This window comes from Vidua chalybeata, chromosome 6, assembly GCF_026979565.1.
Source record: "Vidua chalybeata isolate OUT-0048 chromosome 6, bVidCha1 merged haplotype, whole genome shotgun sequence".
NCBI lineage: Eukaryota > Metazoa > Chordata > Aves > Passeriformes > Viduidae > Vidua > Vidua chalybeata.
The window spans coordinates 40,878,129-40,902,797 of record NC_071535.1 but is presented as its reverse complement, the minus strand read 5'-3'; the positions used below and the strand labels follow the sequence as shown (position 1 = coordinate 40,902,797).

The 24,669-nt window shown below is 39.0% G+C and overlaps 1 protein-coding gene across 3 annotated transcripts in view; it reads left to right on the top strand.

The window, feature by feature from the left end:
* Positions 1-223: 223 nt before the first annotated feature.
* EXT2 (exostosin glycosyltransferase 2) overlaps positions 224-24,669 on the top strand; it is a 72,961-nt gene continuing 48,515 nt past the window's right edge. The window contains exons 1-9 of one of the 3 annotated variants that reach the window (XM_053946032.1): positions 254-272; positions 493-584; positions 826-935; positions 2,116-2,675; positions 2,848-2,937; positions 7,688-7,804; positions 11,177-11,372; positions 14,755-14,894; positions 15,799-15,892. In XM_053946032.1, the coding sequence (XP_053802007.1) occupies positions 2,140-2,675; positions 2,848-2,937; positions 7,688-7,804; positions 11,177-11,372; positions 14,755-14,894; positions 15,799-15,892 (1,173 nt within the window). In that variant the 5' untranslated portion in view covers positions 254-272; positions 493-584; positions 826-935; positions 2,116-2,139. Of the gene's footprint in view, positions 273-492; positions 585-825; positions 936-2,115; positions 2,676-2,847; positions 2,938-7,687; positions 7,805-11,176; positions 11,373-14,754; positions 14,895-15,798; positions 15,893-24,669 lie in introns of all 3 variants that reach the window. The other 2 variants (XM_053946033.1, XM_053946034.1) reach the window with 2 other exon arrangements.

Here is a 24,669-nt window from a genome sequence, read left to right as displayed (position 1 = left end):
TGGCGGCGATTCATCGGTCCAAGTTTTGCACAGATGATCGCTGTCGTGGCTCCCGTGCCCGCTCCGACAGGACAAGCTCCCGTGCCTGCCGGGGGAGACCCCCGCGGCCGCGCCCCGCTGCACGCCCGCCCTCCCGCCGCGGGGAGGCGCTGGCCCGGCGGGGCCGGCGGCCGCGCGTGCGCACTGCCCGGGCCGGGGCGGGCCTGGGCGAGGGCGGGCCCCGCGCGGAGCGGCCGGGGCGGGCGGGGCGGCTCCGGCGACTGCGGGCAGAGGTGAGTGCGGGCGGCGGGGCCGGTTCTGGTGGGTGGGCGGGAGAGCAGGAGCTGCGGGAGCCGCAGCGGGCCGGCTCCTGCTGGCCTGGTTCCGGGCTGGCTTGGGCCCGCCCGCCCGCCGCGTCGCTCGGAAGGCGGCTCGTCCCGTCCCTCCGCCCTTGAGCCCCGTAATGCGGTTGTCACCTCTCTGTGTGCTGCGTCTTGCTTCCGTTACTTCCAGCACTCCAAGTGCGAGTAGACCTTGTGCCGTGCTTGCAGTTGCCCGAGCGGATTGTGCGCTGTGTAGGAGGGAACGTTTCCATGGATGGAGAGGTACCTTCCATTGAGGGCTCTTCCAGCCGGGCTCGGGGCTGGACAGATTGGCCAGTGACTGAAATACTCGCTGCAGAGTGTCATCACATGGCTGGTTCTGGTGCTATGTCAGGAAGGAGGAATAAAGAACGTGGTTAACAGTCGGAAGCATATGGAAAGTTTTTAGTTGTAAAGCTGATAGTAATGTAGCGTTCTGGCTTCTGTCCTGATAACAGCATGACACATGTATTGCCTTGTACAGGAGATTTTAGAAGCTTCCTCCAGAATCAGATTGTGGACATAAAGTGATGAGAAGAGCCGTTAAAAGTGGAATGTTTGTTAGCATCTGAGATTATTTTAGAGCTACTCTGTGTAAGTACAGTCAAGTCATGCATTAGCCACCCCATCCTAACAGTCTTTTGTTAAGAACGCAAAATAAACATAATTCACTTTGTTGCACCATTTGATTAATAATGAAATTAATGCTTCTTTTGTTCATTTATTCTTTTTTATTCATATATGTTATCTACTGGACAGTTTATATGTCAGACTTCCTTTCTAGCTCACAAAACAAGAAAACATCCCATTTGTCCAAAAGAAAAACACATAATTATACTGTTCACATTCTTTTTCTGGAAAACATGCTTACTACTCTTAAAAAGCTCTCATTATGGAGAGTTCAGGTTGAATTTACTTATTATGAAAGTTTTAGTTGAAAACCTACGGAAGTTGTTGTTTGCCAATTTTTTAGTATGTAGTTAATGTAAATTGTCTTTTGCAGGAACCACAGCTCTTTGTGTAGGAGCTTGTAAGAAATATCAAAGATGACAGTAGTTTGTGATACTTTATATTATATTATGTTTTTCATTTCAGCTGTAGTTCAGGCTATAGTGAACTATTTAAATGCTTTTCTCAATGTGGCTGCAATGGCAGCTCATAGAACACTTTTATGCCCCACAAGGCACATTTACAAAGATGACTAATTAATTCCTTTCCCTTGCCAGAGGTAGTTTACCATCATTCTAATCAGATATGGTAGGGCTCCTATGAAATTCAGTTTAGAAGCACCTTTACCTTAGAATATCATGATCCTAAGTTTTGTGTGATGCCCTGTTATAAGCCCTTTGTCGGTATCCAGGTTGTTTTTCTTCTGTAGATAAACATTTTGGTTTTTTTATTAGCATTCCCTCTGAATATGCTCTGTTGTAGGTGTAGTGGGACCTACGAGGCCTCACCACTTCTGCAGTGTCTGAGATTTCCTCTCCCTCCCTCTGCCCAAGCTGTGCCTTTTTCTGGCTTGTGGTTGTTAATTGGCCCACATCATGTCATTACATCAGGCCCAGCAGATCAGCCTCAGTTGGTGCTTGCCAAGTGGCAGTCCTGGTTGGCATCCTGCGTTCCAGTGGGACTCATGAGCATCTGAAGAAAGCCTACTTCAGTCTGCTGAGGCAAAGACCCTTTCCTGGAAGGAGTAACTGCATGTTTCTCTGCATTGTGATAACTATGTATCTCTTGTAGAGTTCATCCTAAAACCTCTCTCTCTATTTTGTAGTGACAAGAGATAATTGATGCCATTATGTGTGCCTCGGCCAAATATAACACCCGGGGTCCAGCCCTCATCCCAAGGATGAAAACCAAGCATCGCATCTATTACATCACTCTCTTTTCCATAGTTCTGCTTGGCCTAATTGCCACAGGAATGTTCCAGTTCTGGCCTCACTCCATTGAATCATCCAGTGACTGGACCGTTGAAAAACGCAGCGTCCATGATGTGCCCGTGGTCAAGCTTCCTGCTGATAGCCCCATTCCTGAGCGGGGAGACCTCAGCTGCAGGATGCACACCTGCTTCGATGTCTATAGATGTGGCTTCAATCCCAAGAACAAAATCAAAGTGTACATCTATTCACTGAAAAAGTATGTGGATGAATATGGGACGTTGGTGAGCAACACCATTTCCAGGGAATACAATGAGCTGCTGACGGCCATCTCTGACAGTGAGTTCTACACGGACGATGTCAACCGGGCCTGCCTTTTTGTGCCATCCATAGATGTCCTCAATCAGAACGCCCTCCGTATCAAAGAGACGGCCCAGGCTTTGGCACAGTTATCCAGGTATGTGCTGAAACTTCAGTGTGTGAATGTAAAGAACACAAAGTTTAAAAAAGTAAGTCTAATGCAGGAGGGGAGAATGAAGTGAATTAATGCCAGCACTAGGCTTTGACAGAACTTGTCTCTATGTAGAGAACACCTTTCTAATTGCAGTTTGTTTCTTCTTTTGCTGTAGGTGGGATCGAGGCACAAATCATTTGCTCTTCAATATGCTGCCTGGAGGGCCACCAGATTATAACACTGCCCTAGATGTTCCTAGAGATAGGTATGTGTTGTGCTGTGTGACAGACAGATTGGGATTTAAGTGCCACTGAAGAAGCAGCAAGCTTGGAAGGGCAATTGATAGCAAAGGATGTGCTCCTTAAATTTTACGAAGATAGACTATGACTTGCTTACTTCTCAAAAAAGGAAAGTAAAGCCTTCTATAGAAGAGGTATTTGCTTTTGAAGTCTGATAGTTTAGCCCCATCCTTAATTTTGTGGCTGACAGTTTGCTTTTAAGTCTTGGACTTGCTATAAGGTTGGAGAATCTTGATCTGGTGTGTAACTGATTATGAATGCTTTACAGAATGTCCCATTTGATGCAAATTAGAAATTCAAAGATGATTGGAGCAGCAACTTTCTAGTAGAAGTCAGGTGCTTCAAGGCCATTTTAAAGCAGCTGCTCTGCTTGACAAAACTATGCTGAATTTCAACAGTTTTTGTTATCTTAATAATTAGACTATATTAGTAATTGGATAAATGCTCTTAGTTATTCTGTGGCAAGTGTGCTTTAAAAATATTTGCCAGGAACTTAAAAGGCATACATTTTGAGCTCGATTTTCACTTGCAGGATAGTTTAGTTTAGGAAGAGGAAAGGAGGTTGTAAGGCAAAGAAAACTTGAATAAGAGGAAGGTGATACTGTTGCTGAAGATGTTTCTAGTATGACAGCCTGTGTGTGCTTAGTTCTGCTGAGTTAGGATCATTGTTACCAGTGCTTTTCCCGAAGGTCAAAGTTAACTTTCTTCTGTCAAATGATAATAAAATCTTGCCTGAGATAGGGGATCTTTGCTAAGATGGTAGTCTGTGAAGTGTATCTTGATTTCTTTTCAGCAAAGACAATTTAAAACATCCTTCAGTACCAGAACAGATTTTTTTCTGCACATATTTAAAGAGTTAATTTGCTCATTGTAACTACATCACTGCGAAATAAGGCTTTAGTTTTTTCCTTGTTGTATGTATGGGTTAGCCTGGAGAGGGCAGTCAAGCATCAGTCTCATGCAAACAAGTCTGTTAATCTGTTAGTAAATACTTGCATTTGTTATCTTACATTTATACTTACGGAGAATTTTCATTTGACCATGGCACGGACTGCATGTTTATGGATACATGTGTCTATCAAAGAAGTGAATTTATTAACTGAATGTAGTAGATATGCTACAGAAATTTTTATTTTTACTTTTTGATCTCATATCTCTGTTTACATTTGGCCTTGCATGCATTGGCTTAGCAGGCAGAAAGCCTATTATTTTGGTAGGTGTTTCTTCTAAGTATTTGTCATGCTAACATGGAAAACTGAGTAATTTAAGTAAAAAACTAAAGTCTTTTTTGGCATTCAGCTGTTGTAGCTTGCCAGTCTGACTCAGTCCACAGCTGTATGATCATGAGCTGTAATACATAAGAGAGGCAATAACAGTGCTTGGGATGGAAAAAAATGGACATTCCTTTTTGTAGGCAGTTAACAGGTGGACTGTTTGATGTACAGAACCTATTCTACAGGTCACAGGTGCGAAGACGAGGGACCTGTGAAAGAAGTTGAGAGTGTGGACCTAGTCCTGGAGAGACTTGAGTGATGCAGTGTGAGCTTTCAGTATGATTTTGGAGACCTTTGGAGTCTTAGTTCATGTCTAAAGGAACAAGCAATGTGGGTGTGTTTTCTTAATTTGAGAATGTCTAAAGGTGTTAGGAGTGGGTAGTTAACCAAGTGTAAAAGACAGTTGTTTGTAGCATCACAGGGTGAGAAGCTGCTGGCCAAAATAAAGGCATGCTGGCAGAGTTCAGTTTTTTTGAATGACTTATCATGGTACATCTGACTTATGTACCATGACAACACCAGAAGGACTGCATTTGTGGGAGCTTGTGGATCACTTGTGAGATACACAGGTGATATTTGTGAAGTTTGCACAGGGAGTGTGGCTTGCCTTCTAGTCAACATGTCTGAGACATCATACACAGTTGAACTGTAGTGGATCATGAGGTTTACTAGGCTTGTGTTTTATTAATTTGCTGCAGAATATTGATCAGGTAAAGTAAGACCTTATACACAGCAGGCAGTTCAGTTACATAATAATTTTACATCTGGAAAAGTTCTTGACTAAGGTACTTCACTAAGGGGTTGTTTGTTTATTAAATCTTTAAATCCAATTTCCAAAGACAGTGTAAAAATGCTTTATTCCATAATTTCAAAGGTGAAAGTTTGCCTTGTGGGCGTGGAGGTTATGTTGCTAGTATTAGCTGCCATAACATATGTAATCTCCTGCCATAAAACTTAAAAGATAAGCTCTGTATTATCTGTTAATTAGTGCTGTTGGATTCGGTACAATTATGAGGTTAAAAGGATTTCTTTTGCAAAGCTGTTCTGGTGCTGTAGAATTGGATTTATGAACTAAGATACTTTTTATTTATTTCTGTTTCAGTCCATGAATTGGGTTCAGTGACTTGTGAAGTTTGGCAGAAAGCTAATGCAGATGGCAGTTGGACAGAAACATTTAGATTACAGGCCAGCTGGAGCACTTCAAGGACAGAAAAAAGGATCAATATTTGAAAAGTGGTGAAAAGTTCCTCAGGGACAGTCATTCCTTGCTGATCAGTGCAATTGAAAGATTATTTGTCTTGAGTACATTAGGAGTTAATATTCCTACTCTCTTAATGCACTATACAATGAAAATCCAAGTGGAGTTACTTAACTGGTGTTGGTTCCCTGTGGGTTTATTTAGGTAAAAGTCTGCATGACACACACCTGCTTTCTCAAGGCTGATGAGGTGTGGTTGTGTTTTCACTGGATCCTATTAAAACAATCTGGTTCTGGTTTCCCAGTCTGGGCGGAGGGGGTGTAAAAAAAGAGAAGGGAGAGATAAAGTGCAAGAACAGTAACACTCAAGGCAATCTTTTTTCTCTCTTCTTTTAACTGAATTAATATGGATAAGACATAGAACATGCAGCTTCAACTGTGAAACCTAGTCACAGCAGTGTGGTACATGTCACCAAAAGCAGGGGGATGGGGACATTGGAAAGGAATTAGAAATTATTTGGAACATAAATTCTAAACGCAGCATGTACTTAATTTATCATCTGTTTCTCAAGTTGATTTTTGTTCCTGTCATAGTTTGTGTTCTGAATGAAGAGTCACATTCATGGCAAAGTGTTATCATGGTGTTTGAACACTGAACAATTGTGCTGCCGGTCAGAGCAGGCAGTGAAGTATCCTGTGGTGCATCTGATGGGAATTAGAACAGGCACAACATACTGGTGTTCATCCTGAGTGTCTTGTTCTGATGGGAAAAATCTTGGGTGATAATTGGTATAATGGTAATCTATTGTCTAACATTTGTGGAAAACTGCTTCTCCAAACACCTTATCAAGGATTTCATTCAGTGATATCTGAAACCAAGAATATTAGCTAACGCATTGTTGGTGCCTCTTCCAGTTTCATGTTAACTTTTTGTTCCTGTGTGTGTTCTGATTACTGAGACCTGTGCCTGCTCTGACCTGAACTGTGACAGTAAGGCTTTTCACTGTAATCATAGCTGCTGCAATGGGTACAGCTCCCCAAGATCCTTTCTTTAGTGCCTTGTCTAGTAATGTATTTGTGTCCTGCTCCTTTCCACAGAGAAGGAGACAAACTGGAATTGAGAAATATGGTACCAGTATCCCAGAAGCAGCTGAAATTATAGCACACCCTCCTGTTGAGTGACAAAGGACTGAAAGTTTGATCAGCTCTTTGAGAAGTCTCACAAAAGAAGCTGCATCTGAGCTTCTTTTGGAACTAGGATGATGTGTTCCTGATGCCACCTGGTCACTGGACATTAAATGGCAACAGAAAAACTGTTGTCCTCTACTAGCATCTTTCAAAGAGGCTTGATTTGTGATAGGAGATAGTAGCGAACATCTTTTTTTTCTGGAATTCTGTATGATATACTGCTTTCTTCTATACCTATTGTTCTCTTCTGTTTCTTAAATCACTTCTGTGTGGCAAAAGGTTGTCCCATTTAGGAAAAGGCACGATGTAGGTCATCCTGTTGGAAGGTTGAATTGCATTTTAATTTATCAGTCCTTGATTATTCCCATGCTCTCTAGCATATAGTGTTGCAAGCCACCTCTACTGTTGGAACTTAGTGTCATGACATACAGATTTCTTGTTTTCATGTTTTCTGTTTATAGAATTTTTGTGTAATATAAAAATGAAATCAATTTCACTAGTATGATAACTTTGAAAATACAGTTGCAAATAACTTCATTTTATTTTCCATCCTGAGAAGTCCAAAGTCACTGTAAGATGCTAAAATACTGTTACTGTACTGTGATTTGTATCTGAAATATGACTTGTCTCAAACACTTTGGAAGTTATGCTGTACCAAATTTTAGTACAGGCATCAAGGAATATCTTAACTAGCATAAATAATTCGGACTGTATTTTTTCAGATTAAAGTTGTCTTAGGATATGTAAGCTTGCAAATTGCAACAATGACAGCAATATATTAGATTTCCCTATATTAATGCAAAAATGGTCCATTCCTCAGTGATCATATACAATTGTAAGAACTCTGTTGCTGACTAGATCCAATTTAGCAGTAAAACAAGATCACAAAACCTAAAGTCAACCTGAAACCAGCATGAAAACATGCCACTGACAAATGCTGAGGGAAAAGCTTACCTCAGAGCATGCACCTTTTTGTTCTGGTAATGGCAAGTAGTGAATTGCTGGAGTTTGGATGTTAGACATTCTCAGTTTAAACTTATTTTCTTGTATTTTCCAGAGCTCTCTTGGCTGGTGGAGGCTTCTCCACTTGGACTTACCGGCAAGGCTATGATGTCAGTATTCCTGTTTACAGCCCATTGTCAGGAGAAGTAGATCTGCCAGAAAGAGGACCAGGGTAAAGTAGTTCCCATGAATTGTGCAAAGTATATTCAATATACTATTGACGATTATGAAAAATAAATATGGTTACTAACTTTCTGGTGAGTTTGGGCAATTTTGTAAGTTGTTTTTAACAGCTCTTGCTATTAAAATAGATGATGCTTTCAATGCTGATGGTTCCAGTGCTAATGGTCTTGGTTCAATTGCCAACTGCTCCCTCTAATAGCTTTATACTTATATTGTGGTGCCCAAAACTGTGCAGAGGACTCAGAGTGGGACAATCCCCTCCTCTGAGCAGCTGCCTGATGCACCCCAGGACATGGCTGGCCCTTCTGGCTGCCAGGACACTGCTGACTCATATTCAGCTTGCCACTGACCAGGACCCCCAGGTCTCTTTCCACAGGGCTGCTCTCCAGCCTCTCGTTTCCCAGGCTGTCCATACATCCAGGTTTGGCCTGTCCCAGGTACAGCCTGGCACTCATCTTTGTAAAACTGCGTACTGTTTGTGATTGCCCAGCCCTTTGATTTGTTGAGGTCTCTCTGCAGGGCTTCTCTGCCTTCAAGGGAGCCAACAGCTCCTCCCATTTTTTTTTGTCGTTGAAAAACTTACTTAGTATCCCTTCCAGTCCTGTGTCCAAGTTGTTTATGAAGACGTGGAAGAGCTCAGGCCCTAAGCTGGAGCCCTGAGGAATCCCACTGTGACAGGTTGCCAGCCTGATGTAACACCCACCATTTGCACCTGACCTGTCATTAAGCTCATGAAAAAGAAGGATGAAAACTTGTATGTGTGGTTATGGGAATACATACATCCAGAGCTTAGAGTACTGATTCTATTTTTTTCTTTTTTTAAAGTAATGGAGTAAGACATAAACACAAACAACACAGCCCTTCCCTCCTTGAACCTTGTAACTGGAAGTAAAGCAAGACAGTTGGGAAATAAAGCACTGATTTTCTCAGAGCATGTAATTAGCCATTGAAATTAACTACCCTGGCAATGGTGCCTTCTCTAATTTGTTCATGTCTTCAGAACAAGAGGAGGTGGAAGTCTGGAAGACATGTTTTAACTGGTCATGGAAGGCTGTTCTTTTTATATTTCATAAATCTTCTAATTACACAGCTGAAAAAGTTTCACTGTAACAAGGTCTTACCATTGTTATGGTTTAAAAGATGGGCAGACAGAGGCAATAGGGAACAATGATCTGTCTGCTCATTGTGAAGATCAAGTTTACAAATGTAGAAACTTTAGGTCCTTTTCTTCTTACAGTGTTCTGTAGAGAATATGAAATTGAAAACTGATTGAAATGGTGCAGCCTCTGTTGGACACAAAAGTTACCAGTCTTAGGTTCAGTTGTCTTTTCTGGTAAGGGCAGTGCTCTTGCTGTTGCTTTTGGCCACTCCAAGTACAGTAGCACAGTCAATGAGGACAAACTTGTGCAGCAGTGGTTCACTTTGCTCGCACCCTTTATGTCCCTGCTTGTGATGCCCTTGGACCTGGCCAGCGAGTGGCATCTGGTTGCATCCCAGCTGATTGTTCGTAGGTCTCAGGTGTTACTACATTGTGACACAGAGTGAAAGCATGCTTTGTGTTTCTGTCTGGAGAGCATGAATGTGATGATAGGCTCCACAGAACCAGTTGTAGAGAGAGAAGCAATCATACTGTTCATGTCCATGTAGTCAGATAAACTCTGTCTGATTTTGGGTCGAATAAGAGAAGTAGGTCTTGTGTTCAGTAAAGGTGTTGGAGATGATGTTTCTCAAAACCGGTTTTTTTTTTTTTTTTAATTGTGTTGGGCAGCCTGGTGTCCGGAGTGCCATCCAGTGGCCAGTCAGCGTTCCTAGCAAGACGGATTCCCAGCCTCGACTGCTTTTTGTAGGAAGGGTGGCACGAGGACACACTGCTCAGAATCCAGGCTTGCTTGGGATAGACCTTTTCATCACACTATGTTAGTTATTTTTTGGGAGATGGCATGTACTTTCTTTTGTAGCAATCTTTGATAAGCTAGTTTTGAGTGTCATAGAGTCATGACAGATTCAAGGCAAAATTTGCTTTTAAACATATAAACAAACCTACCTTTTTTTAAAGTTGGTTATATGCATTTATTATCACTCATCTGTATCATTATTTCCTTTTTTAAGGCCTCTTACAGAGCTGAACTGAGGGGGTTTGAATTACTTGCCTTTTTAATTGGATTGCTTAAAATCCACTTCTGCTGGTAGCAAGTTGGTAGCAGCTGGAGACATTGTGAGAAAGAATGTTAAAAAAAAATACTATGCATCTGTTAATTGGAGCAACTAAAGTGACCAGCATGAAAATGAGTAGAAGAGGTGAGAAGAGCAGCAGGGGAGGTCTGACTTTATAGAAAGTGTGTGTGTTTGTGTGTTTTCAGAGCTGTAAATTAAAGATAGCATCATATGGAGTAGAACTGGAATCCTAAGTACAGGCCTTGCTTCCTATGTTCTTTTGGCAGCATGAGGGCACTCACTCACTATGTGTGTTCTTTTCACTGGGGAGTGGTTGGAGCAGTCTGACTTTAGCTGACTTGTTTTTAAAGGAAACCCAAGTAGATGAGTATAACAATTACATGACACGCTATTTTCCAGTATTAGTATAACTTTTTTAAGCAGCAAGCACCTCATTTGAGCTTGTATTCCTGTATGGTTTATCTCCAGTGTTAATTAGTGTTTTTAAATATGTCAGTATTTTAAATGTTCAGCACATTTTAAATATTCATGGATTTGGAGCATGGTAGGAGTTGAGAGTGTATGGGATAACATACACCATATGGACCTTCAACTTTTCCTTGGAAATGTTGCCTCTATATTGCCCAAGGGACAGAACTGAATCACAGTTAAAAAGATGAGCTTATTCTATTGCTGCTGTCACCATATCAAGACTAAATAAGCTAAATACTGAGATGTCAGTTCAGCATCTTTTCTCAATTAAAACTAATGAGAACATATATGGGAGGAGAAACTAGAAGCACTCAGTGTCCTATCTACTTTGTTTTAGTACACAAACACCAAACAAAAGTACAAGCAATCCTGGCATCAGTAGCAGGCTGATTTAAAATGCAGCTAAATAATGTTTCTCTAAGTTTATAATAGGAGTAATAATGCAAGTGCCTATTCTAATGTAATAAGCAAGTACAAATTTCTTACCAAATACAAATTTATTCAGAATTGTAAATAATGTTGAGCCACTTACTATCCCAGACTTAATTATATTTCATCATTGCCCTTTCCAGTGTTGTCTGAAAATATGGTCTTGGCAGCATGTCCACATTTAGTTAATCTTGCTCTGCTTTTCCAGAATGGAAGGAAATGTGTTCTTGAGCATCTTGGAAGTAAACTTGCAGTGCTGTCAGGTGACCTGGCTGTGTTTTTTCAGCCCTCGCAGGTATTTCATTCTGTCATCTCAAATGGCTCTGCACCCGGAATACCGCTTGGAGTTGGAGGCTCTCCAGGCTGAGAATGGGGAGTCAGTGCTGATCCTGGACAAATGTACAAACCTGTCAGATGGTGTCCCTGCTGCTCGCAAACGCTGCTACAAGAATCAAGTCTTTGATTATCCTCAGGTGCTTCAGGTAAGGCTGTCTCTCCTGCAGACTCCTCTTCCCAGCGGTGTCTTAGTTGTGATTCTGTTCCTGTTTAGCAGTGGTAGGGTATTTCCTTGTATTTAATTAATGTGCTGGATATGTTTTAAAACTGCATAATTTGAGTATTATATCCTAACTTTATCCTTGTTTTTAAGAGGATCAAAAACTATGTTAAACTAAAAACTGTTTTTAGGAGGACCAAAACCTCAAACTTATATGCAGACTATGCTTATATGAGACTGGTCATGGTGATTTAGTAACACAAGACAGTGCCATGTAAACTTAAAAAAAATTACACAAAAAATACTGCCAAATCCAGCAGCAATGGGATGCTAAAATGGAGGAACGGGAGGAAAAACTTTAGTTTTTAGATAAAAAGTTGCTCACTTTAAAACTGGAGAGGAACATTGGAATCTATACCTTCCAAAATAGCTGGCAAAAGGTCTTTCAGCAGGCATGAATTTGGAACTAATTTCTCAGATAATTAATTTCTCTGTCCAGTCCTTGCTAGATGAAGCTTGGAGCTGAAGATGGCTTTGTCAATTGGATAGAAGATTAAAATGAACTTTTAACAGCAAGAGTGTTACATTTAAGTAGAATTAGATTACATTTTTTTGTATGCAGCTTAGTAGTTAAATTGTACAAAACTATCTGTGTAGATATGACAGAGTGAGCTAGAAGGCTTGTCAGCATGCAGCTATGAAAACATCTAGGTGAAATGTGTTTCATGGCCTTGGCCCAACTTCCAGAGGCCTTTTGATGTGTCAGTGAAGATAAAACTAGATAGTGTTCTCAGACCCCTGTGTCTCTTGGCAGTTCACTAACAGAAGTGCAGTGTGGCATGCAGTGTGGTGAAGTGAGTTAATGCCGTAGTCCACTGTGCTCTGTCTGCAGCCACCAGCATATAATCTGTCTTTGAACTTCAGCAAATGATGGTAAAATAACAAACAAGCTGAGGAAAGGCAAAGTTTCCACCCCTCTTGTTATGTTTCATAGGAAATATGTTTAAAATTCTATGTGGAGGAGGAGGAGAGGGAGGAAAGGGTCACTGTGAGTCCTAAACTTTGAGTTAAAAAAAAAAAAAGTTTGCTTTATTTCTTTAAATACAGACTGAATTGCTAAAGGATAGCAAGTTGGGGAATCTGTATCTGTATTTTGCTATATATGATTTTATAACTCAGAAGAGAGCTGGCACATGCCAAGATTGTTAAAATACTTTCCCCTGTATTTCCCTTTGGAATGTCTGGCTGATAACAGTGGTGATGTGAGGAGATGTATTTATAGTAACCTTTGTCTAGACAGGAAAAATGGTTATCTGGGCAGATGAGCATTTGTGTCCACATCTGGGCTTTTTTTTTAATCCTTTTTTGTCTCTCCCAGACCTTACTAGTCTCTTCCACCTGCTCCTGTGTGATCTAGTGAGTCAATGGTTAAAATGTGTGTTCATTCTCTCAGCTCCTTCCATTCCCCACACCCTTCTTTTCCTTCTCTTCCTGTCTAAGAGTGGGGGAAGGGGAACTTGGATCACAGTTCATCCTTTCCAGCACTGCCTTTACAGATGTCTAGTAAGACAGACTCTTGGACTTCTGGGTTGTTAATACTTCCTGTTTGCAGTCTTCTCTTGGATGAGATTTTCAAGGCTCTTAGTACTCTGTGGGTATGAACACAGGTCTTATGATTGCATCAGGAAACAAGTGAAGAGCCAGCAAAACCCCTTGTATTTCCTAGTTCCATCTTGATGTTTTGCTGTCCTGCTGAGCATTCTGGCTCCTTTTCTTCAGGCCATGGAATACAAGCTAGAAGAATGTTTTCTTGTCTGTGGGAATCCCTGTATCAACTTTATAATTTTTCTTTCTTAAACTTAGGGATAATACTGACTTGGGATTTTCCCTGTTGTGTAGCTGAACTCTACTAGCATTTATTTTGAGATCTTGAATCTGTAGCAAGATTCCTCACTCAGTGGCAGTGAGAACCAAAGTCCCTAAATACAGGGTGAGTGCAACATAGTCAAGAAGTCTTCTCTGATGCAGGTTAAACTCATGGCATTTTGTCTTGTGTGTTGTGGACATGAGTAAATGGATTATATTCTTTTCTGCAACAACTTTTTTTATCTTTGAAGCTCCCTTCCTCCTTCCCTCATTCCTTCAGAATAAGTAGCATTGATAGATTCAATCTTTCCTTGTAGATTATACTTTCAAGGTAAGTAATCATCCTTTACTTACCACTGGATGTGCATTGCCCAAGACTGAACCCTGCTCTGTTTGAGGTCTTTTGTTACTGTGAAGAGTGAATGAATCCTTCAGATTTCTTAAATTGTATGTCTTTTAAGACTGTGATATTACCTGTGGGTGGAGAGATTCGTTTTTTCAACAGTACCACATTTCAGTCACATGAATACCCTTTCTTTGCCTGTTCTTTTGTAGGAAATGTTCTCTTCTGCAAAGTACAAATCTTAGCCAGTTACTTCATGCTTTATATTTGTGCAGTTTGCTATTTTTCTCTAAGTGTTGAATTCTATCTGTATCAGTATTTCTTAGTTGTTTTATGCATATGATGTCAAAAGTCTAATCCTGGTATCCATTATACCTGTTAATCCTACAAAATCATAGGTATTGTGAGGTCTAATAAGAACGGTCTTAATTCTGCTACTCAGTTAACTAAGGGACACACTGGATGCTGTTGCACATAGGAAAGATTACTTGGTCCATCACCGTTTTACTTGTGAGCCACTGCTAATTACTTTATACTTGGAGTTCTGTAATTGTAATTTATGTAACTGTAAAGCCTTTGAGGGCTTTATCTAGTCCCTGATTTCTTAATTTGCCTGTGAAAATGCTGCCAAACCTGTCAGATGACTTGAGATACTAAATCTGTTACTTCCTTGCTATCCATACAGCTGCACTACCTTATAACAGAAGAAAATTAAGTTGGCTCTATACAGTTTATACTCAAATAAGTTTATCTTAATTGTTGCTCATCTTGTTGTGCCAAACCTTTGAAATGTTTTAAATCTATTTTTCTCCTTGAATTTTCTCAACTGAATTCTAAAGTTTGGCCATTAAAATAAAGCACAGAATTGTCCTACCAGCCCATTTCTCATTCCTCCACTTCTGATATTTTTCCTAGTCTCTGGAAGATAAAGTTGTAAAATTATTTTGAATTAGCTAATAATTCAGAATATATTGATTGCACAGAGCAACTTGGTTTTCCTTTTGACTTTGTTTATTGGTTTTTTTTTTGTTTTTTTTTTTTTTTTTTAATGAAGGAAAGGGCAGGAAAACATAATGCATATATACATACACGCATACAATGCAAATATAATATTTCCTTTTTTTTCCTCATCTGTGTGTTGGATACCATTTTTTGACAGGAGTCTACGTTCTGTGTTGTTCTACGTGGAGCCCGCCTGGGACAGGCTGTGCTGAGTGATGTTCTTCAGGCTGGCTGTGTCCCAGTCATCATTGCTGATTCCTACATTTTACCTTTCTCTGAGGTTCTGGACTGGAAGAGGTCTGTACCCTCACTGTTGTACGTTGAACCACTGCCTGAGATAGTTCACTGCCTCAGTGATTTGCACCAAATCTGTGTGATAAGTCGAGTGTACTGTGGGTTACAGGAAATGAAATACAGAATAAGATGCACACTGTCTTTGCCCTTGATCTATTATGTATCAAAAATAAGAGAGGAAAATAAATGAGACTGATATGACAGAGCATTTGATTATCCTGTAGTAATTTTTTCTTGTTAACCAGATTTGCTGCATAATCTTGTGCTTGAATTCAACGGGGACTGGTTTCTATTCTGGCTCTTTTAAGGAAAATATATACTAAATATTGCATCACAGAAATGCTAACTCTCTGTATTGCACCATGATTTTCAAGTTTATCTGAGATGGAAAGATATCATTACTTTGTGACTGAGTACACTGTTAGGAGTTTAGATTATTATTTTTCTATGCATTCTGCCCAGTTACATGATCTTGGGGTAGGGATAATATGCACAAAAATTATTTGTTTTATGTGTAACACTGTATGTGCTATTACTGTTTGTTTATTCCAAAAATCTCTGCTGACAGCAAGTCAGTGGCAATCCAGAGATGAGAATTCAGGATTTCTGAATCTCTGCCCCTTCCATAGTTATTTGATTGTTTGGACAGATCAGTCTACAGACTTTGGTAGCATTATCTGTGGGCAGACTGGCTGGTGTTGGGAAGGAACTGCTGTGGAGTATTTTGTTACACTGAAAGAAGACTGCTTCTTGTTGCTTATGTCTTTTGAGTATGTCTTGTTAAAATAGGACAAGATTCTGGGTTGGAAAAGCAGTCTTTTAATGAAAACTTCTTTTGGAAAACTTCTTTCAATGTAGGATTTCTTTCTTCTCACCTTGCTATATGATTTCTTTTCTTTGCTTATAGGGCCTCTGTTGTCATCCCTGAAGAGAAGATGCTTGAAATGTACAGTATTCTGCAAAGTATCCCCCAGCGACAGATTGAAGAGATGCAAAGACAGGTAAATCACTGTACCATGGTAAAATTATTTTCCTTGCTTTCCAGTTGGAGTGTAGGTTTATACGCCTGCCTTGCTCTGAAAGCTGTTGGAATGCAGAAATATCCACCAAACTCTTATGTTAATATTTTTACTATTTGACCCTGTTCTTTCTTTATGCTAAACATCTGCATTTGCTATCACTTTTCAGTGGGATGGAAACTCTTCCTGAGTGTACTGCCTAGTGACATATATTAACATATTTCTGATGAAATCATGGTGTATATTTGTTTTTCTACATGGCATTTAAATTGTAGTTAAGAAGTTCAAGAGTCTGTGTTTATTTCAAAGGAAGCTTTGGTTTGTAGAAAAATTTTAGTTGCTTAAAATGTGAGGGGAGCATTAAGTCCAAAATATTTTAAATATTTTATCTATATTGACAATTCCTCTGAGAGAGAGATTTTTCTTATTTGATGACTGCAACAGCTGAGACCATGAACTGTCAGGCCAGCAAAAAGGATATTAACATGTAATGTACATTTGTGTCTAGGATATTTCATCCTTGGCATCTTATTGTATCTGAGTGTATATTGCTATAAGGTAAGATGGTACTCTTATTAGTGCCCGAGTTCCTCATCAGGAAAATCCTAGAGGAAGTAAGAGCTAGGTACTTAAGGAAAAAGTTAACTATCTGATTTCAAGTGACTTTTCAAGATGCATGGGATTTCTGTAGTCAAATTTCTGCCAGAATTGTGAAGTCATATTTCTGAAATTCCCTTACACAACCTTAGTGACAAAGTGGTCCTTTGCATGGTCCTTGTAAGAAGTGACCCAAGACATTTTTTTAGAATGTAGCCTACAACACTCTAGTTATTTCTACTTAGGCAATGCTGAAAGCTGCACATGTACATTAATACTGATATATGGGGAGAAAGTAGACTCTCAAATTTAGATGTAAATATGTTTCACACCTGAATTCTGTTGCCAGCTTCTCTTCATTCTGTTCTGAGTCTGCAAATACCACAGCAGCCATCAGGGGTCTCCTTTCTCTTTAGTGCTTTCACACAAATGAGCCATTTTGATGGGGCCTGCTGGCAGCACCAACGTGCCACCAAAACCAGGAGATGAGAAAGTAACCTTGGTGTTACAACTCCTAGAGATGTAATTTTTGGTTTAGAGATGTTAACACTAGGGAGTTTTGCCTACTAAAGCTTTAAAACTGATATTAATAGTCTTCAAAGTGTGCAATAACTTTCTTGTTGACTATTTCGCTGATAATGTAAAATAATCATTTCAGGACAGTGTTCTCCAGCTATGGACAATGCACATGACATTATGGACACTTTAAACACTAAAGTATGAAATCAGGCAACTCATCTGTAAAGAAAAAAAGCCAACAAAATAAAGACAAAGGAGCAAACCCCCTAAACATTCACAACTAAACAAACCAACAATAATCCCCTTAATTTGGATGATATATACATTATCTATATTACCTGTAATTCTATAAACTTAACCTAAAATAGATGATATTTTAGTGCTCACAATACAGATACAGTCTCTGTTCAGAGTGAATTTTGTTGGATTATACATGGTTTGCAATAGTCATTGTCACTGGGTTCAAAACATCACAGAACATCAGTAGAAAATGTGATTCTATTGACTGAAGGTGTGATGTGTTTTTCTGAAGCTTCTTCTCACATCTTGTTGCTTTTATTGTGTGTTTTGATAGTATAAGTAACAGGATGAAATCACAAGGTCTGTCTTTCATTTTTCTGAATTTGTTTCTGTTTGTGTATTGAGGATACTTAAACATGGTATCCATACATTTCATATCATGTCAGCCTTATTTACAAGGCAAAATCCCTGTGTGTCTCTGCAATTCCCTTGCTGATAGGTGTTCCGTGTTCTAGCCATCTTGAATGGTGAAAAGTACTTAATGACTGATACTGTGTGGACTACCAGTAACCTGACATGTATGGTTGAGATCATCTTTTTCCAGGCAAATAGAGCAAGTCCTTGCTCTGTGTTTTTCCTGGCTGAAGCATGCATTTATCATACCTGTCAGACTTTTTGGGTCTGATAACCTTTGTGGGATTGGAGCCTTGCTGTCCAACTGTATTGGTTTCAGTGGTTGTCCTATGATATAATTCTTATCCTTATTTGGAAAACAAAATTAAAACAAATATTACTACAAATGTTAGCTTGCCAGTTTTCTTTGTTGATTACTCTGTACTTTTTTGCAGTATTTTATCACAGGAGATTCTCTGGAGATTGTACATCAAGTTTAAAATGTAGGCATAAACATATAAACATACACTTACATATACCTGTATATAATTTTTTTCAAATTGAAATAGGTTGTTTTCTTCTAATGAGTAAAATTTTCTCTGCATATTCTTTTTCTTTGTTTCTGGAGATCTATACATCTCCAGATGTAGCTATACATCAGCTGGGTAAGAGGGGAAGTCTTGTAGAGAGAAGTCATTACATTTAAATTATATAAGAGCTCATATTTGCAAGTGTTTTCTTGCAGTTCGTACACCTATCATGGACATCGTATAACACTGTAATGAAGAGGATAAAGTAACAGGAGTTTCAGTTTTGGAGACATCATCTGCTAGGATCTGTGGCTGGTATGACCTAAGCTGTGATTTCCTACAACACAATTTTATTTTCCTCAGTTTTTTATCAGACAGTACATAGTATAAACTGGGAAAGAGATTCATTGGTTTGAGCAGAGCTTGAGTGTGGGAAATCAAAATTAATTCTACTGTCCTACATCATACCTGATGATGTAGATATGTGAGACCTACACATCTCTGTGTAGAGATGTGAGATCTGAGATCTCTGGAGATCAGCTATATTAACTTAGGCTTTTATTATTCAAACTTGCAGAACAATTTGCTCTCAACAATTCCCAGTCCAATTTCCTGTGCGCCCTCACAAAAGGCAATAGTTTCTATGCTTGTAGCCTAGTCTACACAGTTGTAAAAAATTGATACATATTTTCAGTACTGCAGGTACAGCCTATGTCCCTGAAAACCAGATGCTCGCATATGATAATACATAATAAATATAATTATTATATTATTATATATAAACTGCAAATAAGATATATAAAATTATATATAAACAGCTCTTATAAACTGCAACATTTTGACCATCAAAACCAGCCTCTGCTGATTGAGCTGCTAAAATTAATAGCAATCTGGATGAAACTTATGTATCTCTGGGGTTGCTGTCTTGTCTGTTTTCTACAGTAATGTTGTCATTCTCATTTTCTTTGAAGCTTTCTTGATCCATCCCCCTCTCACAAATAGTTCCATATGGAGTCTGAAACACTGGCAGAAGTGCCCAGAGGCAAGTTGATAAGCAGCTTAGCTGCACAGACCTGATGCTGCGTCCTATGCTTTCATTTTATCTGTATCTCTAACCAGCATCCAGGTAATACCAAAGTTCTAGAAGTGGAGGGGAGGAAGTAGATGTAATAGACCTGTATGATAGAGAGTAAAATTTGAAATTTTGACTTGCTCCTGCAGAGTGAAATAAATAAGGAAAAATAGCAAAACAAAACTTTGCTGGTATTACCTTGTCTCTTACCTTGTTTCAAAGTTTCCTTTGCAACAGGTGTTTTGGTTTTTTTTAATTTTTTTTTTTAAATTTTTTGCTCTGGAAGCCTGTTAGTCTCTGGAAACATGTTTCAATACTGTAGTTGATATATAATTGTCTTTAACTAGTGTGAAAGTTATCCTCAGCTTATATCTCAGCCACTGTGCTTTTTTTCACCCTCTTTTTGTGAGGTGAATCTGTGTATATGAATATATAAGCATCCTGTAAGTACTTTTCTTCACTTAACACCAACATACTTAGAACTATTTTAGCATGGATAGACTCATTAAGGCATAGAATCAGAATAAAGAAGTACTATGTAGTGGGAATAGAAGACTTATTCTTCTGCTTGATTAGGTATTCTTTCTCCCTGAAGAGATTTTAGGTAAGGAGTTTATTTTCAAAAGGTGGCTTTGTGCCTGTTCCTTTTTGACTTTGTAACACTCTCTATCTCCCAGAAATAAAACTTCTGAATTCATATTTGTTCTGGAAGACTGGATGACTTTGTGTGCTCTGATGGCACAAGGATGATGAGCTGGTGTTCTTAAGTGTGGGAAATATTTTCATCCTGATTTTCTAGGGAAACGTGTATGATCACATACAATGTGCATACTGATTTCTCTTCTGATTTCTGTTAGTGTCCAGTTTCAACCAAACTTACAGAGAAGTGGAGAGATTGGAGATAAGAAATTTCCTGAAGCTGGGCACTTGTGTAGGAGTTAAGTACCCCAGAATAACATGGCCTTTTAAGAGAAACTTTGCAGCTTGAGCTAACGATTATAGAAAACCACTTGCATTTATCCATTATGAACTATCTGCTTCGGGAAAGGTCTTATTTGGAACTGGCACACCTTAGACCACAGAAATTCAGGTGCAAAATGGCCAAATGATGAAATAATAAATTCAGTATACAAAGGGGTATATATGCAATTTAAAACAGCCTTCTCATAGGCAGTTTTGGCCTCTCAACTAGCTGCAATCACTTGGAAAAGAATTCTTAAGAACTGTAATAACTAGTTCTGTGAAAGTATAAATTCCATAGTCAGTTATGTTAAAAATACAAAGAATTTTTAGGAAAGAGATAGAGAACAAGATGGAAAATACTGTGCCACAATGTAAATCTGTTGTATGTCTGCACCATGAATACAGTGTGTAGTTATGGTACTTCCATATTGAAAATGATGTAATAGAATCAAGGTGATCAAAAGTTTCAAGAGAAGACTGATGAAATAGTGTAACACTCTTCATCTTGAAAATGAATGATATAATACAGAACTAAAAAATAAGAAGGTAATAAAAAAAGTTAATGGATGTGACTGTACATTGTTGGATACAATTTTATTTGATGTCTTAGTACTTTTATTATTTGGAATCTGGTCTAAAAAAAAAAAAAGGAGATGATCTCACAGAACTAACAGGTAGCCTGTGAGAATCACTGCTTCATAATTTTGTGTGAGTGAAGGGGTTTTATTGACATAAAAGGCAGAATGAAGCAATCCAGAGAAGGAAAGTCTGTCAGAGATGAATGCAAAGATATACTCTCTGGCTTAAAAGTTCCTGCATTGCAGACTTCTGGAAGCTGGAGAGTACTTTGAGGAAGTGGTGGCTTATGCCTGCTGTGTCTGTGGGAGGGGGGTTCCTAAGGTACCTGCTGTGGAGCACTGTCAGAGGGAGAATATGGGAACAGAAGGCCATTTGGTCAGACCTGGCAGCTTCAGGACTCATGTTTACAAAAGACTTTTAGTATTGTATTGCCTTGTGTAATAATGTTGTCAGAGAATCAGTGGTTTTTAAAATGCATTTTGACTTCACTGGCTGCTAAACACTTCAGTGGGAGACTACTGAAAGTGATGTATAGTTTTCTTCTTCAGACGAATGTTTAATTAACTTCCCTGAAGCCCCCACAAGGTACCCTCTCAAATAGTGGCCGTGTACCATTTTTGCTTTTCATTAATTAAAGTTTTAGATAATCACAACCTCTTGTGTTTTTTAGCCTTTAGTAGTGGACAATTAAAGGCTAAAACAGGATGTAAATTCAGGGTAAAAAATTGTGGGTAGAAAACATGTAGTTTGCAGTGTTTGTTCCCACAGTTGGAATACCTGGACAAGCTGTTGTGTTTTTTTCTCAGGCACATCCCATGTGCTTCAGCCCTGAACTGAAGTTCAGACTCCAGGTCAAACAGAGCTGAAGACACAAGCATAAATCAATGACTTGTTTTAGTGCCACGTTAAAACAACATGAGTGGCTGGCTTTTCTGACCCTCCTCCCTTTCATTTAATGTGCTTCTTTGGCTCCTCTTTAAAGAGGGCTCTGTAGAGTAATTTCAACTCTTATCAGCTTGCTGACAGCTATATGAGCCTTTCTGCTGGCTCCAGGCAATCACTGCCAGCATGTGAAACATCCCATTCTTGCAGTGAAATGGTCTTGGATAGAGTTAAAGCAAATGGGTGGTGGAGTTTTCCTGTGGGTGGTGCAGCTTACATGAAAGAGATGGGATTTAGTTCTTGTTAACCAATTAAACAGAAATTCATTTCAATATCTGGACACTGGATGCTCTTTGAGCATACTTAGGCTTTTACAAGGTCCTTTTAATGAGAATATTAAATGTACAGCTGCAGTTCTTTCCCTGACAGGGGACAGCTTCTGTCTCTGGGTTCTGTAGAATCATCATTATCAAATTTAAGAAAACTTTCATCTGTCTGCCATTTGTAGCGTTTTAAGGAGTGCGACTGCAGAGCCTAACCCTGCTTTAATCCTCCCAGAGTGCTTCAGTGAAGCTCTGGGTCCCCCATAAATGTCAGGCCTGGACAATTTGCCATCTTATCAGATGCAGTGAAGTTAGTTCCAGCCCTCTCACCCCTCCCCCAGAGGAAAGATTTGTTGCTGCAAACAGCAAAGGAAAGAAAAAAACTTTTTCCTGGCTTACTGCCAGGATCACCATGGGAGTTGTAGAATCCTTGGCATTTATATATGAGACTTTCATTGCTCTCCTCTCCCTTCAGTTGTTGCAGAGAGTATCCTTATCCTAGATTTTTTTTTTTTCTTCTTGCCTGTCCTGCCTTGTTGTTTTTCAGAATGAAGAAAACTGCCTTCGTGGCATCTCTGAGAGCTCTGAAATTTGAGACCAATCAGCACCTCTGTGTACAATTTTTATAGGATACATTTGGGCTGCTTTTGTATCTACGTTGGCAGCTTCTAAGCAGCAAAAGGTTAAACTTAACTGTAAGAGGAAAATTATGCTATTCTAAGACAATTTTATTTTGGTTTTCAGATTAGATTTTAAGAATGTGTTTTAAGAGTCTGTATCATGTTGCACAATGGATTTTTGGATACCCTTTGCAGATTGCTATACACAACTTGAGTAGGCAACAGATAAACCAGATGATCCAGAAATTGGAAAGGCATGTACTTTTAGAAAGGATATTTGAAAATATTCTGTCATGAACATGAAGCAGTTAGCTGCAGACAAATAGATGATTAAGCATATCTCCTCTTGTTGCACTCTTTCTTTGTTACTTTGTGCTTTCCCTCTGACTCTGTATAGTCTGTACCACATCACATTCCTTATCAAAGCTACTTGCTTTGTTTACCCCCTTTAATTACTGAAAGTATTACAACTTTAGCATTTATCTGTATAGCATAAATACAGGGCATTGCTGTAGTAATTTGCATGTGAGTATATAAAATAGAGTAGTAAATACACCTTAGTCTTGTATCCATTTTACTGATGAGTAGATAGATATGTAAATAACTTGTACAAGGTCAAATCATATTAATAATGGAATTTAGAAATCTAGATTCTGTTTTAGTGACTGTATCAAATGTATCTTACAATACAGTAGGAACATCTGGCTTTTAAATTAGAAAGGTCTTACATTTTCTATAGAAACAATTTGCGACAGATAATCTTCAGCCAGCTTTTCCTTTAATCTTTGTCTCTAAATTATGCAGATATATGGAATAGTTTCTTAGATGCCTGGAGGTAGGAAAATTATGTGTCTTTTTGCGAACTGAATAGTGGGCTGGTTTAGGAATATACAGTAGTGTCCCTGGGCTTTCAAATGCTGTAATTTGTATCTGGCGTTTGGCTTCTTCCTTTTTTTTTTTTTTTTTTTTTTTTTTTTTTTAATTAGCTACAATTTTGAATGCTCTTTAGAAATTAAAATGGCACCTGGCATTAGTTGTCTTTGAATCCTGGTGATTAATTCTGTAGAGATGCTACGGGCAGAAGGATAGTAGATGGTGTGCATATTCCAGGATGGTAATGTTGGAGTAGGGAATCATGGGTAGAAGTTTGACTTCATACAGTAAAGAATAGCATGCTATTCCAGATGTTTACCAAGAAGAAATAAATAACTCTTGTTGATACCTTTCAATGATTTTTTTAATGTAAATTTATTTTCAATCCTGTTTCATTGTTGTGTAACTACCACATAGTATTATCACAACCTGCAGTTAATATTCACCTTCCCCATTTCATCAGACAGCCATACAGCCATGTGCAGTTTGGGCCATGAAGGATGAGGTATTTTTATATAGCTCGAGCTAAGATCAGTTATTTTTACGATGTGGAGGAAAAAAGCAGCACCATGTCCTAAATGGCATTTTTCCAGTAGATGTGGAAAAAACCTCATGACTGCCAGTACTTCAGCTTTTATCCTCAGAGAAGTCAGTAAGATGTATTTGTATTCAAGCAATGCTGGCAGTAATGTCTGCGGTTAAAGTTGTCCAGTGTTGAGAGCTGTGTGTATGGGGTATGTGTATAATGTTTGTGCTTATATGAAACAGAGCTGTATAGCTTACAGGAAACTGAGCAAAACATGCCTTCATCAAAAGGGCAAGTTCTTCCTGGTATAGAACTTAAGCTCTGAAATTGAGGTATGTGCTGATTTTTGACAGCTATAATATGGTGGTAACCTTACCTAGATTTATTTTTTTGTCCTTCAAAAAGCTGTCCTTTCATGTGTGTGATTGGCACTGGGCTTGCTTTGTGTTTAGCTTCTCTAATCAAGGGAATTTAAGCTTCTATTCTCCCAGCATTAGTACAGCAGTCATGGGAAATCTCAAACAAGCCATATCTTATTGCAGCAGTTGACACAAATAAAAGCAGTTGTGCTTTTATTTATTTATTTTTGATGCTGGATGCTGATTAAAAGTTTCCAAGCATCCTTTAGCTATGTTATAAAGC